Here is a 19869-nt window from a genome sequence, read left to right as displayed (position 1 = left end):
ACAGTGGCAGTGCCCCTTAGATCTTTGCGATTTAAAACTCATCGACAAGCGAGTCGTTTATCACCAGACGCACGACTTGTTTGTAGAAAACCACCAGCAGTACGAAGACAATAAGTAATACATAGTGGATTTCGGCAATGAAACCTTGATATGTTAAAGGTAAAAGTGAACAGGCATTCTCTAGGTGAAAATAAACCAACTTATAAAGCCCCATTAAAAGTCATCTTTTAACTTTTCGTTTTAAAAATGTGTATGTCTGTGAGTATGGAGATAATACAATAATAATGGTTTATAATCTTTACACCAAGTAGCAGATCTTACATTAAATAAAGATTAAGAACATCGAATGTCAAAGTCAAAGTAAAAAAAAAGGAAACCCAGTATCTTGGGTGCCATGGAGACATACATAGACAACCACAAATTACACCCAAAACTCACGTGAGGAATAAATGTAGGCCATACAAATATTACTCCCGGCTCGGGAATGAATGGTAACCGTTTGGCCACGGAGACAGTTTCATTTAATTATCAAGTAAACTCAAGACTGATATTTGTTTAAATTTATGCAAAGTTCGTTTTGTACATTCGAATAACTTACTTAGTTCGCCATTTTTGCTTAGTATAAGTCAAAGTTCGTTTTATAAATCTCAGTATTAGTGTGATGGCACTTCCAGCACTTACTTATGTTCAGTGATTATGGTACCTACTTGCTTAATGAAACACACATCTCAATACATCAGTGATCGTGCCGCGATAGTCGACCGCATCATGTTTACTAGAATCGACATGAACGCCCCGCGTTGTTCGAACTCTCTTTATCTGGGATTAATGGATGTTTTACCTCACTATTTCACTTTGTCATGATTTTCGGTAATTATTTGGAGATTAATTTGCAGTTTACTCAACCATTCAAAAATGTATCAGTACGGTCTCGCTAACCAAAACGATTTTCACATCCAACACATTACCAAAAAACAAGATTGTATTAAGGGATTGTCTCTAAGGGTGGCAAACTACCGATTTCAATAAAACTTGGCAAATAGATGTAATTCCACGCACTTTTGAGGTCGGTTTTTATATGAGCGTTCCGAAAGTAAAGACAAATTTGGCCACTTTGGTCATGTGGGTATATTTGGTTACTTTGACAGTTGTACAGAAATACTGCTGTGTGTACCTCGACGACAATCTCGACCTACGTGGTCGAGTGGCTTGTACACCGGTTTTCATGGAGTCGCCATCTTTGAAGTCCTGGGTTCGATGCCCGGCCGGGTATTGTAGAAAATTAACTTTTCTATATTGTCTCAAGTCTGGGTGTTTGTGGTTCCGTTGTTGTTTCCATAACACAAGTGCTTTAGTATCTTACTTTCGGATCAGAGCAACGTATATGACGTTGTCTAATATTCTATCTGAGTTGGCACTATAAACTTCGTCGTTCTTATCGTAAGTGACATAGAGTTGAATTTAAACCTTAAGTGGCAACCTTGACGTGCTCCCGTACACGTGAGAAAATTACATTTTCAAAATTTAAAAAAGGAAGATCATTATTACCTATCACTATCCAAAACGTCTTTAAAAGAATAGCCTTACCCTTTTGTTGTTCTTATATTAAATAATGTCTAATTCAATGTTCACAAGTACCTCATACTTTGAATATGTATTACTAAAACTGTGTGCAGTAATAGTTAATTGAAAACTTTTCATTTTATTGACTTCTCAACAAAGAATGTACTACCAGCAAATACAACACGTTACCACCTTAAGGGTTCTTTTTGCGTACACGCAACGGCGGTCAGTAATAGCTACGATTGCTTATTCTTGTTAAGTAATGGAGTTTATGGACTGGATATGATATTAGGTACATTTCTAATTAAAGAAAAAAAATATATAAACCAGTGGTAGCCTTAATGCATTGACGTACCGTCTCTCAAGCAGGTACCGTGGGTTTCAATCCGAGCTCGCACCTCAGAGGGTCTCAGAATTTATGTGTGCGTAATTTAAATTGAAATTTACCACGAGCCTTTCAGTAAAGAAACACATAGTGATAAAATCTGCACGTCGAAGAAGGTTGGCAATCCTCGGAAATACGAGTGAAATCCCCATCCCGCATTGGGCCATCGTGGCGGACAGTGGACATAAACTCTCGCCTCGGAGGAGACCCGTGCCCAGTAGTGACGTATAAATTGGGTTGACGATGATTATTAACGCTATATGGACCCATTTGGAAATTCAACTCTAAGTCGCTTGTAATAATAACAATCCAAAGTGTATAAAGTTTCATTGTGTGTGTACACAAAAAACGAAGACAATTACTATCTAATTCCTATTTATATGTACGTGAATCATAGTGCACTGATTCTCTGTAGAACGGGATTGGGATCACGTTAAAGATGCTGTTGGCGCGGGCTTGAACCCTGCGCAACACGAACGAGCTTTGTTCTCACATCGTGTAGAATCGACCCGCGCATTCGCGAAAATCACCGACTCGCTACAGGACCTCGGCAGCTTTATACATTTTATACATTAGAAACGGTTTTGTATTAGCAGCGGTACTATTGGATGTGCAATGATATTATTAGTGAACATTTTGTTCATATGTCTATTCTCCTGCATTGTTGAATGAAACGGTGACTTTTGCCTTAAAGTAGCACAAATATTTTTTTCAAATCTCTATTCAAATGTTTTGTATCCTATAGACTACCGATGTGTTTAGAAACACTCCAGGAATCCAAGGAATATATTTCGGAAATTCCTTATAATGTTATGACATACTTAATTCATTAATCTTTGAGTAAATTATAATTTATAATAGCGTACCAACGAAGCATTAATAAATTTCGATGATAGTATTGAAAAGTCTAAAGTTATGGTAAATAAACAACAACACGACAGTGTAGAAGGCAAACAAACATAGGTCACCTCCCGGAGTTCGAAGCGCGTGCCTCGGATTAGCCGTATTATCATATCAAAGGGCCTGCTCAGTTTTATGAATTATTTCTATTTGGACCAGGCGTAATGTCTTTCTTTATATCGAGGGACGTTTTGCGTGGGAGAATTTAATTTGTTGCACTTTTCGTTTAATCGCATTAAAGTGAATTCATATCTTCATTCCCTTGTCGAGGCAAGTCCTTATCTTATGTTTGCATAGTGACTTTGCTATTTAATAATACTGCATTATTATGGAGTGGCTGGTTTGGTAAAGATTTGCTCAATTTTTGTTTAGCAAATTACATATTTTATTATTTAGTGGCTGTAGTTTTTTTTTTATAATTGGTGACTGTGTTCGGTGAGCAGTAAGTAGCTAAATATAAATGTAAATATTATTATAGAGTTGTTAAACAAAAAAAATGTAGGGCTCTCGAAAAGAATACCTCTTACAGATATGTTTTGTTTCAAAAGAAAATAGTACTCTTATAAACATCTTGAAATAGTTACATGTAACTTGTGAATACCTACATATTTCTCCGGTTGACTAAAGTAACTAAATAAGGGACTCAATTTTTGGGACATGGATGAACTTTTATTTCTTAAATTAATTTGTTTCGGAACAGCAGAAACATGAGGCATATAATATGATGGAGGGAGGTATCGGGGGTTGCGAGATAACATTTATCTAATGCCTGCAACCATTCCAGCCCGATAAAGCGACGTCATTATTCCGGGATTCGCAAATGGATCACACAGGGAATCCGTGGACCACCGGCACCGTGTATTGTCAGATTGTCCCTAATTCCATGAATTTTGTTTATTCAACATTGGTCCGTTTCTGGGCTGTTTTGTGTGTTTTTTAGGTATACAGTTGATTTATCCCCGCCCATTAGGTCACGGTGAGTAATGCAGCCTGCTCGGGTCCGCGCCCCGGGGCGTCCGATCCATTCGCGTAGATAGCAACTACACGTGTTGTCAACTTGTATGTTTTCATCCAAATACCGTATATTTGATAAATTTAACATTTAACATTAGTATGATATCTCGATAATGACATCGTTTTATTCGAAGGTGTCAGTTAATAAAATTCTCAAATTTCGATATCAGTTTTCTCGCTTACTGTTTCACAACTCGTTTGCGGTGTTATTTTAACATTTGTTTCGGGGATTTGTTTTCTCGTAATCGTTTGTTGCGTCAATAAATTATCTTGATCTTAATTACGTGCTTATATGCAGAGAAAAACTATTATAAGTAAAATAAAATATTCTTTATTGCACATAAGAACAAACCACATACACAAAAAACAAAATTAGATAGTGATATTCGTTAGGGGCTATGGTAAACAAATATATTTAATATGGTATATTCACAAATCAATGTCTCGTAATACGATGTGCACTAACCCGTCATAATGTTTAAAAATAAATGTTACCAGGGTGTCTGTTTGAGTATTCCTTACTTAGCGATAAGCTGTAAAAGAGCATAGTCATCAGGTGTTATAAACATTCATAAACAACTTGAACAAATCAACAAATATTATAAACAAAGCCCACTTGTCACCCATCGTAAGCGTTTTTGTTCATCGTGCATTTTTATAACAAGAGTTTTTGTAGTGAGGCGATGTAGGAAGGAAGCCACGGCGGGGGGTCCGGGCCCTCCCGGGGCATGCGTACACAAAACATTTCGTGATCCATAAAGACAAAAGAAAAATTAAAATCTGTAAAACTCTTGGGACGGACTGTGCCTTCGAACAGCTGGCTTAAGTTAAGAACGCATTTCGGCGTTTCTGCATTGCAATTTTATCTACTTACACACAAATACCTACCTATCTCCTCCCAACATCGTATGTATTTTATTATATGGGACCTGGGATATAATCATACAATAATTAAGAACATTTAACTACTAAGAAGATTATTTACAAATCACGCTACCTAACTAAAGAACTACTGGGAATCAATGAAATATAGTATCCAGGTAAGTAAACCATAAGAAATTACTTAGGTACTGTTATAAGTGTCAAAGCTAAAATGAGCCGAAAAATTGAAGCACCCTCCATTCTCTTGTATCTGTATTAAAGCATTTACATATTATTATTCATGGAAGCAAATGTCCTTTGAATGGTTTTTGGATTTGTTGACTTAATACAAAGTGCTTTTAAGAGAAGTGGTCGTTCTGTGGACCACATTATATATTGAATGACTTTATATTCACATTCAGCACACCCGTTTTGTTTTCGAGCGTACTCATTACTTCCTGAGATATGCCGATGTAAATAGTCGCAACAATTTAAATACAATGTTGTTAAGGTAATTGGTATTCTTGAAAACTAATTCATATGTACATGTTAGCAGTACGTTGCTAATATTAAAAGGTAATACTAAAGATTCAAGGTCAAACATGAACGGAGTGATCTCACTGCGCGCGCGCCCCTGTCCGGAAATCATTGGTATAATAAAGAGCTGAGCGAGAAAGCGCCCGCACGCTGCGTGATAGATGCCCACTCCCGAGCGACAAAAAAATAACAAAATCGACTTAGCAAACATGTTTAATAAAATGAATGACTCGCTCGTATATCTTCACCTGCTTAGTATGACATAAATTATAATAACATTATGTTGTACACGTTCAAGAAGTCCCAACAAATTCTTACTCACTAGAAAATAAGACATTTCTTAAAAATATTGTCCAGAAATTACTAAAAAAAGAATAAAATTTAAAATTCTTCTATCATCCTGCTGGTGAGCAATGCGTAGAGCTCTATTGTGTATGTTTTTTCGAGTAATGGCTTGATGAAACTAAAGTAAAACAACCTCTAATTTAACTGTCACAGATATGTAAACTGTTTGTAAGTATTGTTTATTACATCTCCTTAAATAATATCTAGTATCTATTGCAATGTCAGGACACAGTTAGAAACTTTTTTGTAGAAAAAAAAAAAAATTGTAGAGTCTATAGTGAAAGAATGCTATGCGGTCAACATTGATTCATCCTCTGTTTGATTTCAGGGCTGGAAAGTAGGACTCTGATTCTTCCGGAGCCCTCGCGCCTCAAGCACCTTGACAATATGATTAACTTGTGCCAGCTACAGATACCCCTGGCAATTACCTAAGCAGGCTGCAAACAATTAGCGCTAAACAATATTTAGCGCCGATTAACTCCATAAAGTCGCATTAAATTGGACGGGCTGTAAAAATCAATTAAGCCGCCAGCGAAGTGATGTAACTGCACGCTTCCGAATACCTCCTTTTATTATCAATTAGATGGGTTTATGTGTGAAGTAGGTGCGGATTAGGCGAGTGCGGGACGGCGTGCGTGTCTCCGGCGGTGGATGGGGGCTTAGCCTCGAGGGACGAGGTGACCCTTCAGCACCACGATGACAGCTGCCTTTGTCATGTCCAAAAAGGAATTTTTATACCGCAAAATTGACAGCTACGTAACACCGTAATTCATCGAGCAACGTGTTCTCAAGCGTGTTGCGATGTGCGCAATAAAGTATTTGGAACATGTTTGCGGCGAATGAGTGAGGCTCCAAGTTCACGCGGCGGGGTTCGATTTATATGTTGTTTTATATCGTCTTGTCCGCTTTTGTTAATATGAGGATTAAATCAGGGTCGGTGGTTAGTTTATTATTTAAAGCTTAACACAATCTTTAAACGACATTGTTTACTGATCAATTTCTTTTAAGTTCAATCTTTTCTCTATACTATACTCATTTTCAAGTAAGTATGGGAGCTCCTTAATCCTGATATTTATAAAATAACAACTCACAAAAAAAATTTTGAACCTATTTTATCTTGATATCAAGCCCAGGTCTAGGTTTTGGCGTATTTGCAATAGCGACTATACAAACTGATGATAGATTGGAGGTCTGGATTTGGTGGACATTACACCTCCATTATAGCTCTGCTTTTGACTGATATCCATTTCAATTTCATTGACTAGGAAGTGATTTGAATTTGGAGAATTTCAATCACAGCGGAAGGTGGAAACTCATTTGAAGTAGCTCAAACTTCGCTCTGACTCTGGTCTCGACGTGTAGGAATGTTTCAATGGTACCTCAAATTATGCGTGGATTACGTCGTGAAAGAATTCCTAACTTGTGGAATTGAACCCTTAGAAATATTAATGAGATCAACCATTCATAGGACGTGGTGCTTCGATTTCGCAAATCTGGCTTTGGTTAAATGACTGAGTTATGAAATGATTTGCAAGGGTAAATTGATTGTGTTAATAGAATTTCATAAGTATCTGTTAGTTTATCAGGCAACAATGCCGTTCAAGCTTATTGCAGGTGATTAACGAAGCTCGACTTCTGCATTCAAGGGCTTGTGTATGTTTATAAAAATAGGGCCAATTCCACAAATTAAATAACACCTTGTTTTGTTTAAATCTATCAAGACTTTTAAATTGTAGATGTCACGCAGCAACATTCACACGTACCTACGTCTCAATGGACACTTAATGACTAGATAGTGGTTTGAAAAACAATTCGTCTTGAAATTCCCGTAATATGAGAAATAAGGTGAAAGACAAAAAAGTTCTGATGATACGATTGTATTTACTATAAGATTACTTCGAAGTCGCTTGTAATCTTGACATCTAACCACCACAATCGGCGGCATAGCTCATAGTTATAGCACTGTCCTGGCGGCAAGGCTCAAGCGCAGACGAATTGCTGTAGATAAATTATTAGTCGTAATGTTTTCAGTTATCTCCGATGTCTTGGAGCCGGAATGTGGACGGCGGACGATCTCGAAACGATCGATGTACAGATAGGGTTGCGCCGCACATCTGGTAGCCACCAGTTTGTTATCGGCGTGAACCACCGGCCAAACCTATTTATCGAAGTCATAGAGATTTATCGCAGCTATTCTACATAATAACATGACTCCTAACACTTTATATCACTACTAATAATTACTGGTTTGATTATGAACTAATACTTATTAATTCCTACAATTTCGGTAAGATAAAAATTTTATCATGATAATCCCAAACGTAATAAAATCTGCTGGGGTATAATCTACAAAATTTTGATTTAGGTAGACTCTTACAAATTTTGCACACTTATCCATGTTTTTCAACGCCTTTTATAAGGGAAAATATTTTTTTTTTAATTCAAGAAACAAAAGTGATGAATGTATTCATCTGCCAAATTAATATTTTAATGCGGCGTGTTTTAAATCACGATAAAAATTCTAAACAAGATAAACTGCTGCATAACTTATAAATTGTATGTAAAAATCTGTTTGAAGGTGCAATAAATAAAAACAGAAGGTCCGGGGTGATCTCCATGTATGCATGGAGGCAATATTACGCAATAGTTTGATTTATAGGTTTCGGCAAGGTGCACGAAATTCTAACGGCTCGCGCCCTCTTCGGGTGGCGTCGTGATAGAATTTGGGTTCGGCAATTTTCTCATACATGTGAAAAACTACTCGAAAAGCTGGCGGTGATAAATGCGAGGGTATGAATAAATTTTGCCCGTCCAAACAGAAATCTGGAGTGATTAGGTCCGGCACCTAAGGCAGGAGACAGGTGAATTTACTTAGCCACCTGTTCTTTATGCTTTAGTAATAAATGGTTTAGGCATTGTACCAACTTATTCATATGTAGTAATAGGTAGGTACTACAAAATGACTCAACAAAAAAGTAATTGAAATCATGTTTATAATAATGACTTAGACAATAAACGTTGTGAATGGTAAGCAGTCATAGAAGTAAAAAGATGCCTTGGTGCCTACTATAAAAAAAATATAATCATAATCTAACAACGACATGGCGGTAATGAACTGACAATAAAATGCTGAGTTACCGAATATTAACTGAGATGAACCAATCTAATGAAAATTGAAATATTGATTTGTCAGTGCGAAAGGGGGCGGGCGGGCGGCGGCCTCAGCCTGCCGCGCGGTCACCCACGACTACGAGTTTCAACCGCGAGACCACAAGCTGGACGCACATCTCTAGAGGTTAACCCAATTTGATACTAAAATATTTCGAAATAAAACTTGCAAGCCTGAAACAATGTAGGTACTTTACTTTTCCTGCATAAACCATCTATTTGATGATTTTAGTAACTACGTGCACGATGTCGATTAATGATAACATCACGTCGAGCATAAAAAAAAATCTATTGCAACAAAATAAGGACTTATTCTACAGCTCGTTAAGCTTAATATACTGCTGACTGTATAATAAAAGTAAACGTAAAGATATGATACATTAAGTTTAATTTTTACGATTATTAATCCTCTTGAATCCTATGTAGTACCGAGTTAAAATATAAAAATACTTTTACTTCGAAAAAGTAACGAAATAATTAAGTGTCCTGTTTCTTGAAAGTCTAGACCTGGAACTAGGTGTGCCATCTAGTGCTACACTTTGGTAACGGTTCAAACAATAACCTAACGATGACGTACCTTCGCCACTTTTCTTGCTTTACTATCCTGGGAGAGAAATGAAGAGGGTGTTTTACTAACTCCAAAAATTCTTGTAGTGTTTACATTTTATATATTTATACACCCGGTTCATATCATAATACCATTAATTTCATGTGAAACTCTATACATACTGATAAATAAGCGACTACGTCATTTCTAAGATGGCGTCTCTCGGAAAATATACCACCAGACGTTTCCAAACAATTTCCGCTGTACAGGTTAAATTAATTAAAAGCCGCGACTGCGGCAAACAGTTTTATTGTGGCAATCATCCGCGTTGCTCTCTGCTCTTCATATAAAGGTACCTATAAAACTTATGTGAGCCACACGCCCGTAGTTTGATTGGCTCCGTTGGATTATTAGCTGCTATTTGTGTTGTCAATGTTTACGGCAATTTTATGAGCACTAGAGATTTTATGACGGATTCAATTGCAATGGGATTTGATTAAGTAAAGCTAGCGTTGTGTTCTCTTTGGCCATATTGAATCTTTGACACAATTATATCAATCTAACTATTTATAGATGACATTTTTATAACTACCCCGTAAGAATAATAGGTGCAAACGATTTTTTTCAAATTCGTACCCCTCATGGAAGAATGGCATGAGTGGAGCTACGTCAAAAATAATATTGTAGATATATAGATGTATAAATATATCTACAATATTAGTTGATAAAGTTATAAGAACTGGAGAGGATGTGGGTTATATTTTTCTGTATTTAATGGAGCAATAAACGTTTTTGACGTATCTTAAGCCATTCTTCCATGAGGAGTGCGTAATTGATAATAAATACTCTGTGAAGCATCGAATTATAGTATATTATTCTTGTGAAAGATTTCGACCAGGCAAATACCTATTTTTGCCGCCAAGCAATAATGTGAGCATTACTAATTACAGGAACATGGGACTTGTCAACTTATGGTTCAGGATGACAGGCGCAGTGACAGTGCTCCTCAGATCTTTGCGATTTAAAGCTCTGAATGGCACTGCAGCTGCTATGGACAGGCGTGTCACTTACTACCAGGCGCACGACTTTTTCGTCCTGTCACTTGGTATTAAAATATTCCATTTTATCTACGAGTATAAGGTGAATTTGTGGGGTCAAAAAGCTATCGACTTACGTAGATACCATGCAGACACTGAAATTGTAAAATGTTTTAAGCCGGGTGAGTACGGGTGCGAGCTGTAACTTTAACGTGACAGATGCAGTAAAGAGGTTCTAGTGTGTACGCGTGAAACAGTCTTCACTCGCTAGAATGAGTATAATACCTACACCTGGTTGTCGTCGGCTCACTGCGAGCCGCACGCTTCCCTCGCGGTAAGCTAGCGAACCACGTACGCACTACGATTTTTAGTAACATAACATGCAACGGTTACGGTTACAGCCCGCTAGTGAGTACTCGGCTTTAGGCAATGAATACTTTGACATAAACTTTAGTGATTTTGTGCAAGATGAACTTTTCAGTGTTATAATAAAAATTTAGCCTACCAAACGAAATCAGACTATAATTTAGTCAATTGCTAGACAGACCTTTGAAAATTATTCGTATTATACACTTATATTTAAAATGGTATATTTATATAAGCCTTGATTGAATGAAATGTGTTGCTTGAAGTGAATAACATTCAAAAATAAAGATAAATTAATAAACTAACTAGTATGACAGTCATAATCGTCTGTCGTCGTCATCAATTACGTGGTGTCCCCCACTGGACAAGAATTTAACATCATACGTATGCGACGTCTGGGATAAAATATTCGACTAAATCGTTACGTCGTTATTTAATTAAATTATTGTTTTTATATTCACCTCTAAATATTGACCTAGTTGGAAGGACGCTTACTACCCATGTAGGAGGTTCTAGGTTCTATTTCCATAAGAACCTTGCTCCATTAAGACTTACGAATGTACATTCACAAAACTATTTGAAAACTTGTGACGACCCCAGCCCACGTTATGCCATGGAGACTACTGTGGTCTACGTGCAACATCTTATGGGAGACGCGTGACTGGTAGTGGGACATATTTGTACTAATAAAAATGACGACAACTCCATACACATACATATATGGTTAAAGTAACTTAATTTTGGAATATGGAATTATGGTGCTACCAAGATACATTTCATTATTTTTTACTTCTTGTACCTGCTCGACTTCGTCGTCATTCAAAAGACGTACGCAGCTGAACATAGACCTTCGTAAAGCAGCCGTACGCTTCTGAATTACAGTTTTTCATTAAGGTTTATTAACAAAGCTTCACCATAATTAATTTAAATCGCCAGAGAGGGAAAAGGGTAAGCCCCTACTCTATCCCACTCGAAAAAGAAAAAAGCGGTTCTTTTATTAGCTTTTAAGTATTGTTTAAGAGTTGGGAAGAGGGAGAGACCCTTCGGGGTAACGAACGATTTTTACCCAGTCATTAACGACTTTTCAACAATTTTGTTTACATATTTCTCAAAAATGTTTATATAAAAAGGTTGAAAATATTTATCTTTTAGGTGCAAATAAAACTAACTCCGTTGAAATAAAGATTTAATTACAATTGTTACATAATTATACTCATAATAATAATTAATAGGTATAATATTCTATAAATATCTATATAGAACATTTAATATTAAGCGAATGTATTCGATTTGGTCACATTATTTTTGTTTATTACTCTGCGATTCGTTTCTTCCTCTTACTTAATACAAGCCTCCAAATTACGGTATTAAATCATTTCAAACTGTGACCTATTCTTTTACATCAGCTATAATTATCTAAAAAAACCTGTTTCTTACCGTGGGAAATTAAGTAAGTAGTGTTATTACTATGAAGACTGCTTAGTGTATAAATAAATACTTAAAACTTATAAAATCTAACCATCGACATACCTACCATCATTCTTTAAAAAATTTCAACGAAATTTGAAATTTTTTACTTAGATATTCACAGCTCCATTCTGTTTACACTCAGTTTACTGAAGTCAGTCGTGAATCTGCATAAGGATTTTGTATCATCAGTTAATTACATCTTTTTATTTCTGGCGTTTCGTTGATGTCAAATTTACAATTAACTACGTTGTTTTTCTCATAGCGAAATTTGCCACTGATTTATCTTAATTTTAAAAGAATTTTTATTATGGTTACTCATCGGTCCGTAATAACCTGCTTGCATTATCTTCATTTTAAATTGTCCTTAATATTACCCACATGACTAAGATTCAAAACATCAAACAAATAAAATTGTATAGGTATTATTTAGTATGTACGGAACTCCACGTTCGAAAGTGACTGAACATTTTCATTTTAATAAAATATTATTCAGAATATATTTATGTACATGTATTCTAATAATACATTTAAACAATATTTATAAAGTTCAAGTTGAAGTGTCCGTCAACAACAACGAATGTGGCAAAACCATACAAAATACTTTGTACACTTCTTGACAAACTAAAATTAAAAAAAATCTACAAAACATTTTATATACAATGTCAACAACAATAACCGAATCGACGTTTTCTATTTAATGGCTTATCGATTACTCCTTTATTTGTTTAACAAAAAATTAGGTATTTAACAATAGTGTATACGTAAGAGTGCAAAATTTTGCTTGCGTCTCTACTTGCTCGCTATGCTTTTCAAAGCAACACAATCTGGCACCTGAACGTATTGCAAACTCATTGCAGTGACAAAACCTTAAATATAAAATACCATGGAAGAACATAATTTAAATTTAGACATTTTTCCTTATTTGATAACCTCCAAGTTCAAGATTCCAACACATCTTTATAAAAATTTGCTAAACCAATCATGGTTGATTTATTTTTACAAATAATTGCGCATTTTGTATCTATTCATAAATAATTTTGGATATTATTCTCATAATATTCTTATTCTATAAAAAATACTGAGCAATGTTGATTTCATATTACGTTGATTTTTTAAGTGCTAAGTACGTAGGACAAACGCCAAACCGAACAAAATTTAAGTACTTATTATAAAGAAATTTCTGTATACATTACAATAATCTGTGCACTAATTTAGGAATTCAGGTAGTCATTTTACAACGCACAAATAAATGTACCGTTAGAACCAAATAATAACTTTACAAAGACTCTAAGGACGAGTTATCGTATAATCAGCCAAAGTCCTATTCCCTAAGATTTGTTTGCGTTGTAAGTACATATTTTTATGTATATAATAGTAAACTGGAGAACAGAAACACTGTGCCACTGTACAAATTTGAAAGTTCCTAGTAATCAAAGGGCATATCAGCGACCCAGGTTTCACGTACTTTACCTGAAACAAGATCAAACACATATTTAATCACATTTTAATTGCTAACAAATATAAATACTTCATCAAAACGTACTTTAATATTAAATAGGTGCTTATTTACTAAAACAAAACAAGAGACTTATTTTGAAAATAATAATAGTGGTATTTAAATTAAGAAAAAAGAAGCTTCATCCTGATAGCTGTTTCGATTCTATCGCAGTGTTTTCGACGCGAGCCCGCCGCAGCGTTCACACATTTCGACCAAAAAAGAAAAAGTCCAAACCAATCGAGATGAGGTGACGAAACGTTCAGTCTCATTATCTGAGAATTTATTAACGAATCGTTCGGACCGGAAAACCGAAATGTGAAAGAAATAAAAATTCGACCTCGGCCGCGGTCATCTAAGGTTTGTACGGCGACAATGAAAAAAAGAAGTCAAACAGGTTGTCCAAGCGACCTGCGACTGAATGAAACAGAGAAGGACCCGAGCGAGGATCAACAGATAAGAGAAAAGATTAGGGCAACGAAAAAAATTAAAGCAACTTTTATGTGAAGGTAGTGTTGTGAATGAAGAGGACCCATTGAGGATCGCGCCCACGCTTGTTCAAGTTATCGCTGGAGGGCGGTCCGACTGCGTACGTTTTGCTATCCAACTTGGGCCGTTTTCTTACACTTAGATATTGTGTTATAAAGAATTAGGTTAATGTTACCTTACTACGTCTAATGAATAATAATCGTTTTAATAATTTTATTTGTATTATCATAATTTATTAATTACCAAAATGAAGTCAGTCTTTGTTTAATTTAGTAACGTACACATTAATAAAATAATAAGTTTAGATATGCAAGCACGCTATTGAATCCGGAGACAAAAACTGTCGATTTCAAGCTGTTCTTTTTGGGGCTACTTGAAAGGAATGCCGCGATAAGGAGTTATTTTCACGTCGCGGAATTCGTGGCACAAAAAGGCGTGAAAACCAAAATAATACAAAAGGTTATAGAAGTGAATTTGTGAGCTTTTGGATAAAACAAAATTCTTTGCGAACCCGTCCTGTGCGGCAACGTCGACGCCGCGATTTATTGTAATGAGACGCGAATGCCACGGGCTCTTCTTAGAAAACGTTTAGCGTCTCTCAGAAATGCGAGAGTTCGATATGATTGTCTGGCAACCGAGAGCAATTGAGTTTCTTTTATTACCACAGAAGAACACTCGTCCGACTTTTATAGTTCCGAAAATCCATTATAATCGATTTGTTAAAGCCATTCCAGATCAGCCATATCGAGTAATTTTTGGTTTCGGTAAAGTCTGATCTGATCAGGATACTCAAAAACTATTAAGTGTGTATATTCCCTTCGCTCTCAAACGAAACGGCAGCGTTCGATTGGCAGACTATCATATCGAAGATACAGAAACAAGTCAAAACAAAACTCAACTAATAATATATACAATATATGTATATATTGCCAGCTCTCAGATCGCAAGATCTGTCGAGTTTCATAGTGTCGTAAAATAAGGACTATAAAATAAACGTCGTCGAAGAGTATGTACACAAAATACTAACGTATAACATGTCGTTCGATGGAAATACAGTAAGAAACTATAGATGTAATGACTGTCCACTGTCTACTAATAAGTCTAACATTAAATTACATCCTAATCAATGCGCTTCAGACAGTAGAAAAAGCTAATTTGGGCAGGTCAGCAGCACACGAGCATGTAGGCGTTCAATGCGCGGCGCGTCGCAGTGACACTGACAAATGACGCAAGATTGCAATCTCGCCCTCGTCGCCAAGCCGCTGTCGTCTCCCTTCCGCCTCGACGCAACTCCATTGTTTTCAATTACCGACATGACACCCCGGTGTGAGTCTCTACTGCTATACCACAACTCTGTTTATGGGTTTCTTTACATCACTACCACGGTTCTCCATTTACGAGCGATTTTCTCATTTACGCGTATGCGTTTTGCGAGTGTTTGCTTCTTAATTTGAATCAATCAATAACTCACCGCTCGTGGTGCGCGGTCCGCTTTCAGACGGCCGACACGAAACCGTTGGGGTGTTGTAGCGGGCTGGAATAGTAAACATTCACTCTTTCACGTGGTGTAGTCAAACCCTTTTTCGACTAATTTCATGTACTAGCTTAGATTTTATGATTTATGTTTTTACTAATATGTTATGTGCGCGTCTAATAATTAATCGTACTTATTGGTTACAGACCTAAACATAAAAACAACGCATCTAATTATATGTATATATTATACAAAATATTTACCTTTTATAGAAGGGTTTGAAGGCAGCAGATCCTTCGTTATGGTGTGGCTGGTTTGGTTGATGACTGTTGGCGGCGTGGTGGGGGTTGTGGTAAGGGTCACGCTGCGGTGACTGCTGATGTCGGGGAAAACAATAGCCGGAACCTCCTCCACTGCCAAGCGGATTAGCTACGCTCGGCACTTTCATATTAGGAGGCGTTTGTGGAGGCGTATCGGTTTGTACATCAGGGAACGCTGCAGGATGTACACATGGATGTTGCCCACTGTATTGCCCACCCGGGAACCCTCCATAGCGACCGTAGGAACCACTGGCGGGACTCGCTGCTGCCGTAGCTGGCAATGCAAAGCCATTTGAGCTGCCATCCACCGCAACCGGTCTGTCTGGTCCGGGTCCGTATGAATGCTGAGGCCAAGTTTGAGCTGCGGGCGGTGGAGTCTTACATGCTGCGGTATCGGCTAGCGACCATATTTTTGGCTTGGACGCTGGGATTGGCACACCACATTCGGATGTTCCGCGTTTGGATTCTTCCTTTATTCCATAACCCAGCAATTGGTGGTGCATGCCCTGAAGTAATTCGTCGCCTTTTCGCTCCTCATCTGTAAAGATAAATTATTCAGATTATATTTATATCCTGTTAGTATCAGCTGAGTGTAAACAGATTATTTGTAATGATCGATCCCGCACTGTGCAGTAGTTTCAGTACAACAATAAAACAAGATTAAACTACCCCTAAAAATCTATATAGATGATATGATCGCCGTGACCGCTACAGCAAAAACGTAAGTTTCAACTCGTACGATGCGGAATCATGGTCTCCCTTCGGAAAAGTCGTGTGAAAATACGTTTGGAGTGCAGTGACCCATTCGTTAAGTGGTTATCCGATTAGCGAAGTGAAAATACCACTTTGGGGCGCGACTCCCCTGCCGCGGGCGTTGCTGCCTGGCGATCCCTTTCTATAAGCCTAGCATTTATTTCGCATTTCCCAGCGGCGCGCCCTGTGGCTCCGTACTCCTCCGTGGAATGTTTGTTGCGCCACAATTAATGGTCAACCTCGCTTCTCGTCTTTCCATTTCGTACGATTTTATTATTTATTAAGACGTTTCTTACAGAGCAGCAAGTTAAATAGGTACATCATAACGTTTTAAAGTATCATTAAAATTTTCATCGACCTAATCGCAACATAAAAAAGGGCCAGTTTTACTTTAAGAGTTGCCATGAAATTAATCTCAACATCTTATTCGCTCAAAAAAATTTGGCGTTATTGTACAATTACACAGAAATGTTTATTCAGCAAAATTTTATAAGGCTCTAAGTATTATCATAATGCCATTTTCCGTTGTAAAGTGGCTTTCAGTGGGCGCAGGGCGGGTTGGGCGACTAATGAAATTCGGAGGCCTGTGAACGGCGGGGCGCTGCGGAGGGAGGCGCGACCGCTCGACTTCATTCTCTTTATTCCATTTAATGCTGACTGCTCCTAGCTTTTAAGAGGGGTTATCCGCGTTGCCCTTCACTAGGGATAAATAGGGATGCCACTGATACTTCGCACGAAGATATTTATCCGGGAAATTGTTTTAATTTTCATTGTATTAATCTAATAAAACCCCGCAACGACGATGGGAAGATAAGCGAAAATTAGGTACAATAAGTGTTTCGTTTACATATAATTATATCAATAATTAAAAAAAAAATTTAGGTAAATACTTTGAATGTTGTTTTAATAGAGATTCAGGACTAAGTTGAAAGACGAGTCATGAAAATTTTTTTTTAGCATTTACATAGTATTTTTTAAGTAAGATTGTTAACATTGATAACATTTTTTGTTTATAATTGGCAAGATGCAGATACAAATTTAGTGTGCCGATGTACGAATGCAAATTGCATTTATGTAAGAACGAACTTAGTACATTACGTCGTCACCAATTGCTGCTCTGTGGTTAAATGTAAGAGCGTGGAAATTGTAACACTCTGCGCACTTCATTTCGTACTTTCGAGCTGTCGGGTGGATTTCCTCAGTCAACGAGGCTGGGGTTGAGGGCAAAGTGAGACACAATATATAATGCGTCTAGGCACACCATCCCCGCCGCGTGACACGTGTCGTGTGTCGCGCTCTAGCAGAGGCCTGCACTTTACTGCTGACGAACGGAGGTCACTGCAATTTATTACTCCTCCATTGCCGTTGCCACTCGCCGCGTTGTTCACTTGTTTGTATTACTTCTGTGCTCGTTTTCCATTAACGCGCATCGGATTAATATTTTGTTTGCGATGCGTGCGCTTACGACAAAATTAACATTTATTGGTGGGGTCCGAAATGAAGCTTTTATTCATGAGTGGCTTAGTGCGGGATAGTTCTGGATGTTTGTTTGCCGACGACCGTCTAGGGATCGCGTGTGAAAGCTTTTATATCGGCTTTGTTTGCCGTGACTTAAAATGATATATTACACGTCGCGAACATTGACATTTTTGTAAAAGAATGGTTATGCATGTCGAGTGAGAAATGTTACGGTTTATTTGTCCAGGATTGCAGTCACCCGTGGGATTTGGATAAGCCACATAAAAATTTCTACTTTTATGATTTTCAGTTTTCTGTTTTATAGATACCAATAGGTACTGTAACTTTAACCATTATTATGATGTGGTTATACCTTTTAAATAAGCTTTCACCTGTTAAGATATCTGCCCTCTTATACGCGTCAAAATTGTGAAAAAGGATTTAAATTAATCATTATTAGTACTGGAGGCAAATACTTAAAGTACATGAATCGCCCAATATATTGTTTCACTCATCATGTGGGTGGATTTGCCAGAGTGCAGCGGCAGGCAACCAAGCAGCGTGTCGCGTGGAGCGAATATCGCCGCGGGGCGTGACATAATCCTCGCATTCTGCACAGTGCGCGGGAACCAAGACTGTATTTCCCAAACAGAGGGATGTGGCTCAGATTCACTTATAACGCTCGCTGGAAGCGTTTTGAACTTATTTTTCCTTAACACTTTAATTTAAATGCATTTAATGTCTTAAAATGTATGTTATCTCTAAAGCTTACGGCAGTAACTGTAGTATAATTAAGAATTACCGTTAATATGCCTTGTCATAGGCTAGTCTATGAACAATACGGTTTGAGCTTAGGCTTGCTTTGGAATAGATTGGTTTTTATTACAATTGTGTCATATGTCAACATTGAGGATTTTTCTCTCCTCTTTTTTTGCACATACTTATAGCCCCGCACTAGGGAAACCCTGTATCGTTTTTAAAAATAATATTTTTTAATAACTTAAGTCGATATGCGAGCAAATTCCTCCAATGGATAAGTTTGCTCAATGGCTTTGTGAAATTTGACAATATCCGTTTAATAATGAATTCATTAGAAAGCCGATTAAAAGCCCAATTGTAATTGTTCTACTTATAGTTTTTTTTCGATACATTGCATTGTCCATACGATTTAGTCACTTTCGTGTCTGGTTAGGTTATATATAAACCATTACAATGACTTTCCCGAAAACTTTTATAGCTCAAGGCCGTTCCAGTTGTTAAAGATCCTTGCCTTACAGCGGCTAGCTGTAGTTCTCCCCGTACCCATCTCAACAATTCGTTTATTATCGGCGTTTTATGTCGTCGAGTGGCGCTGTTCTCGGCAAGCGCAACGGCATTCAGACCGCGAATTAAGTACACTCTGTCCTAACAATAGCGAGCTTCATTAGTCGACGTATGCCGCACGTTACCCGTGACGCCCTCCGCCCTGGCCCTCCGCTGCATTTGGAGCCCTGCGCCCTGCGCCACACGTCCATTAGCGTCGCGAGGTTTGCAATGAAAACACTCATCTTTATGGCAACAATGCTTGGGTAGTTATAATTTATGCTCTTGACAACTGAAAAATAATGTCTATTCTCCACCTAAGAGCAGCACAATATTAAGATCTGGAACAATGTAATTGCTTGGATGTTATTTGCAAGTTCAAATT

General features: G+C 37.4%; 1 protein-coding gene across 2 annotated transcripts in view; it reads right to left on the bottom strand.

Moving 5' to 3' along the window:
• Positions 1 to 12024: 12024 nt before the first annotated feature.
• LOC113229928 (homeobox protein araucan-like) overlaps positions 12025 to 19869 on the bottom strand; it is a 49141-nt gene continuing 41296 nt past the window's right edge. Inside the window, exons 5-7 of one of the 2 annotated variants that reach the window (XM_026463652.1) lie at positions 15915 to 16509; positions 15649 to 15711; positions 12026 to 13663 (exon numbers count right to left, since the gene is read on the bottom strand). In XM_026463652.1, the coding sequence (XP_026319437.1) occupies positions 15672 to 15711; positions 15915 to 16509 (635 nt within the window). In that variant the 3' untranslated portion in view covers positions 12026 to 13663; positions 15649 to 15671. Of the gene's footprint in view, positions 13664 to 15648; positions 15712 to 15914; positions 16510 to 19869 lie in introns of both variants that reach the window. The other variant, XM_026463724.1, reaches the window with a different exon arrangement.

Source organism: Hyposmocoma kahamanoa, unplaced genomic scaffold, assembly GCF_003589595.1.
Source record: "Hyposmocoma kahamanoa isolate Upper Pololo Valley unplaced genomic scaffold, ASM358959v1 100021, whole genome shotgun sequence".
NCBI classification, from domain to species: Eukaryota; Metazoa; Arthropoda; class Insecta; order Lepidoptera; family Cosmopterigidae; genus Hyposmocoma; species Hyposmocoma kahamanoa.
Note: the sequence above shows the minus strand (reverse complement) of the source record. Positions and strands in the feature narration are given on the sequence as shown.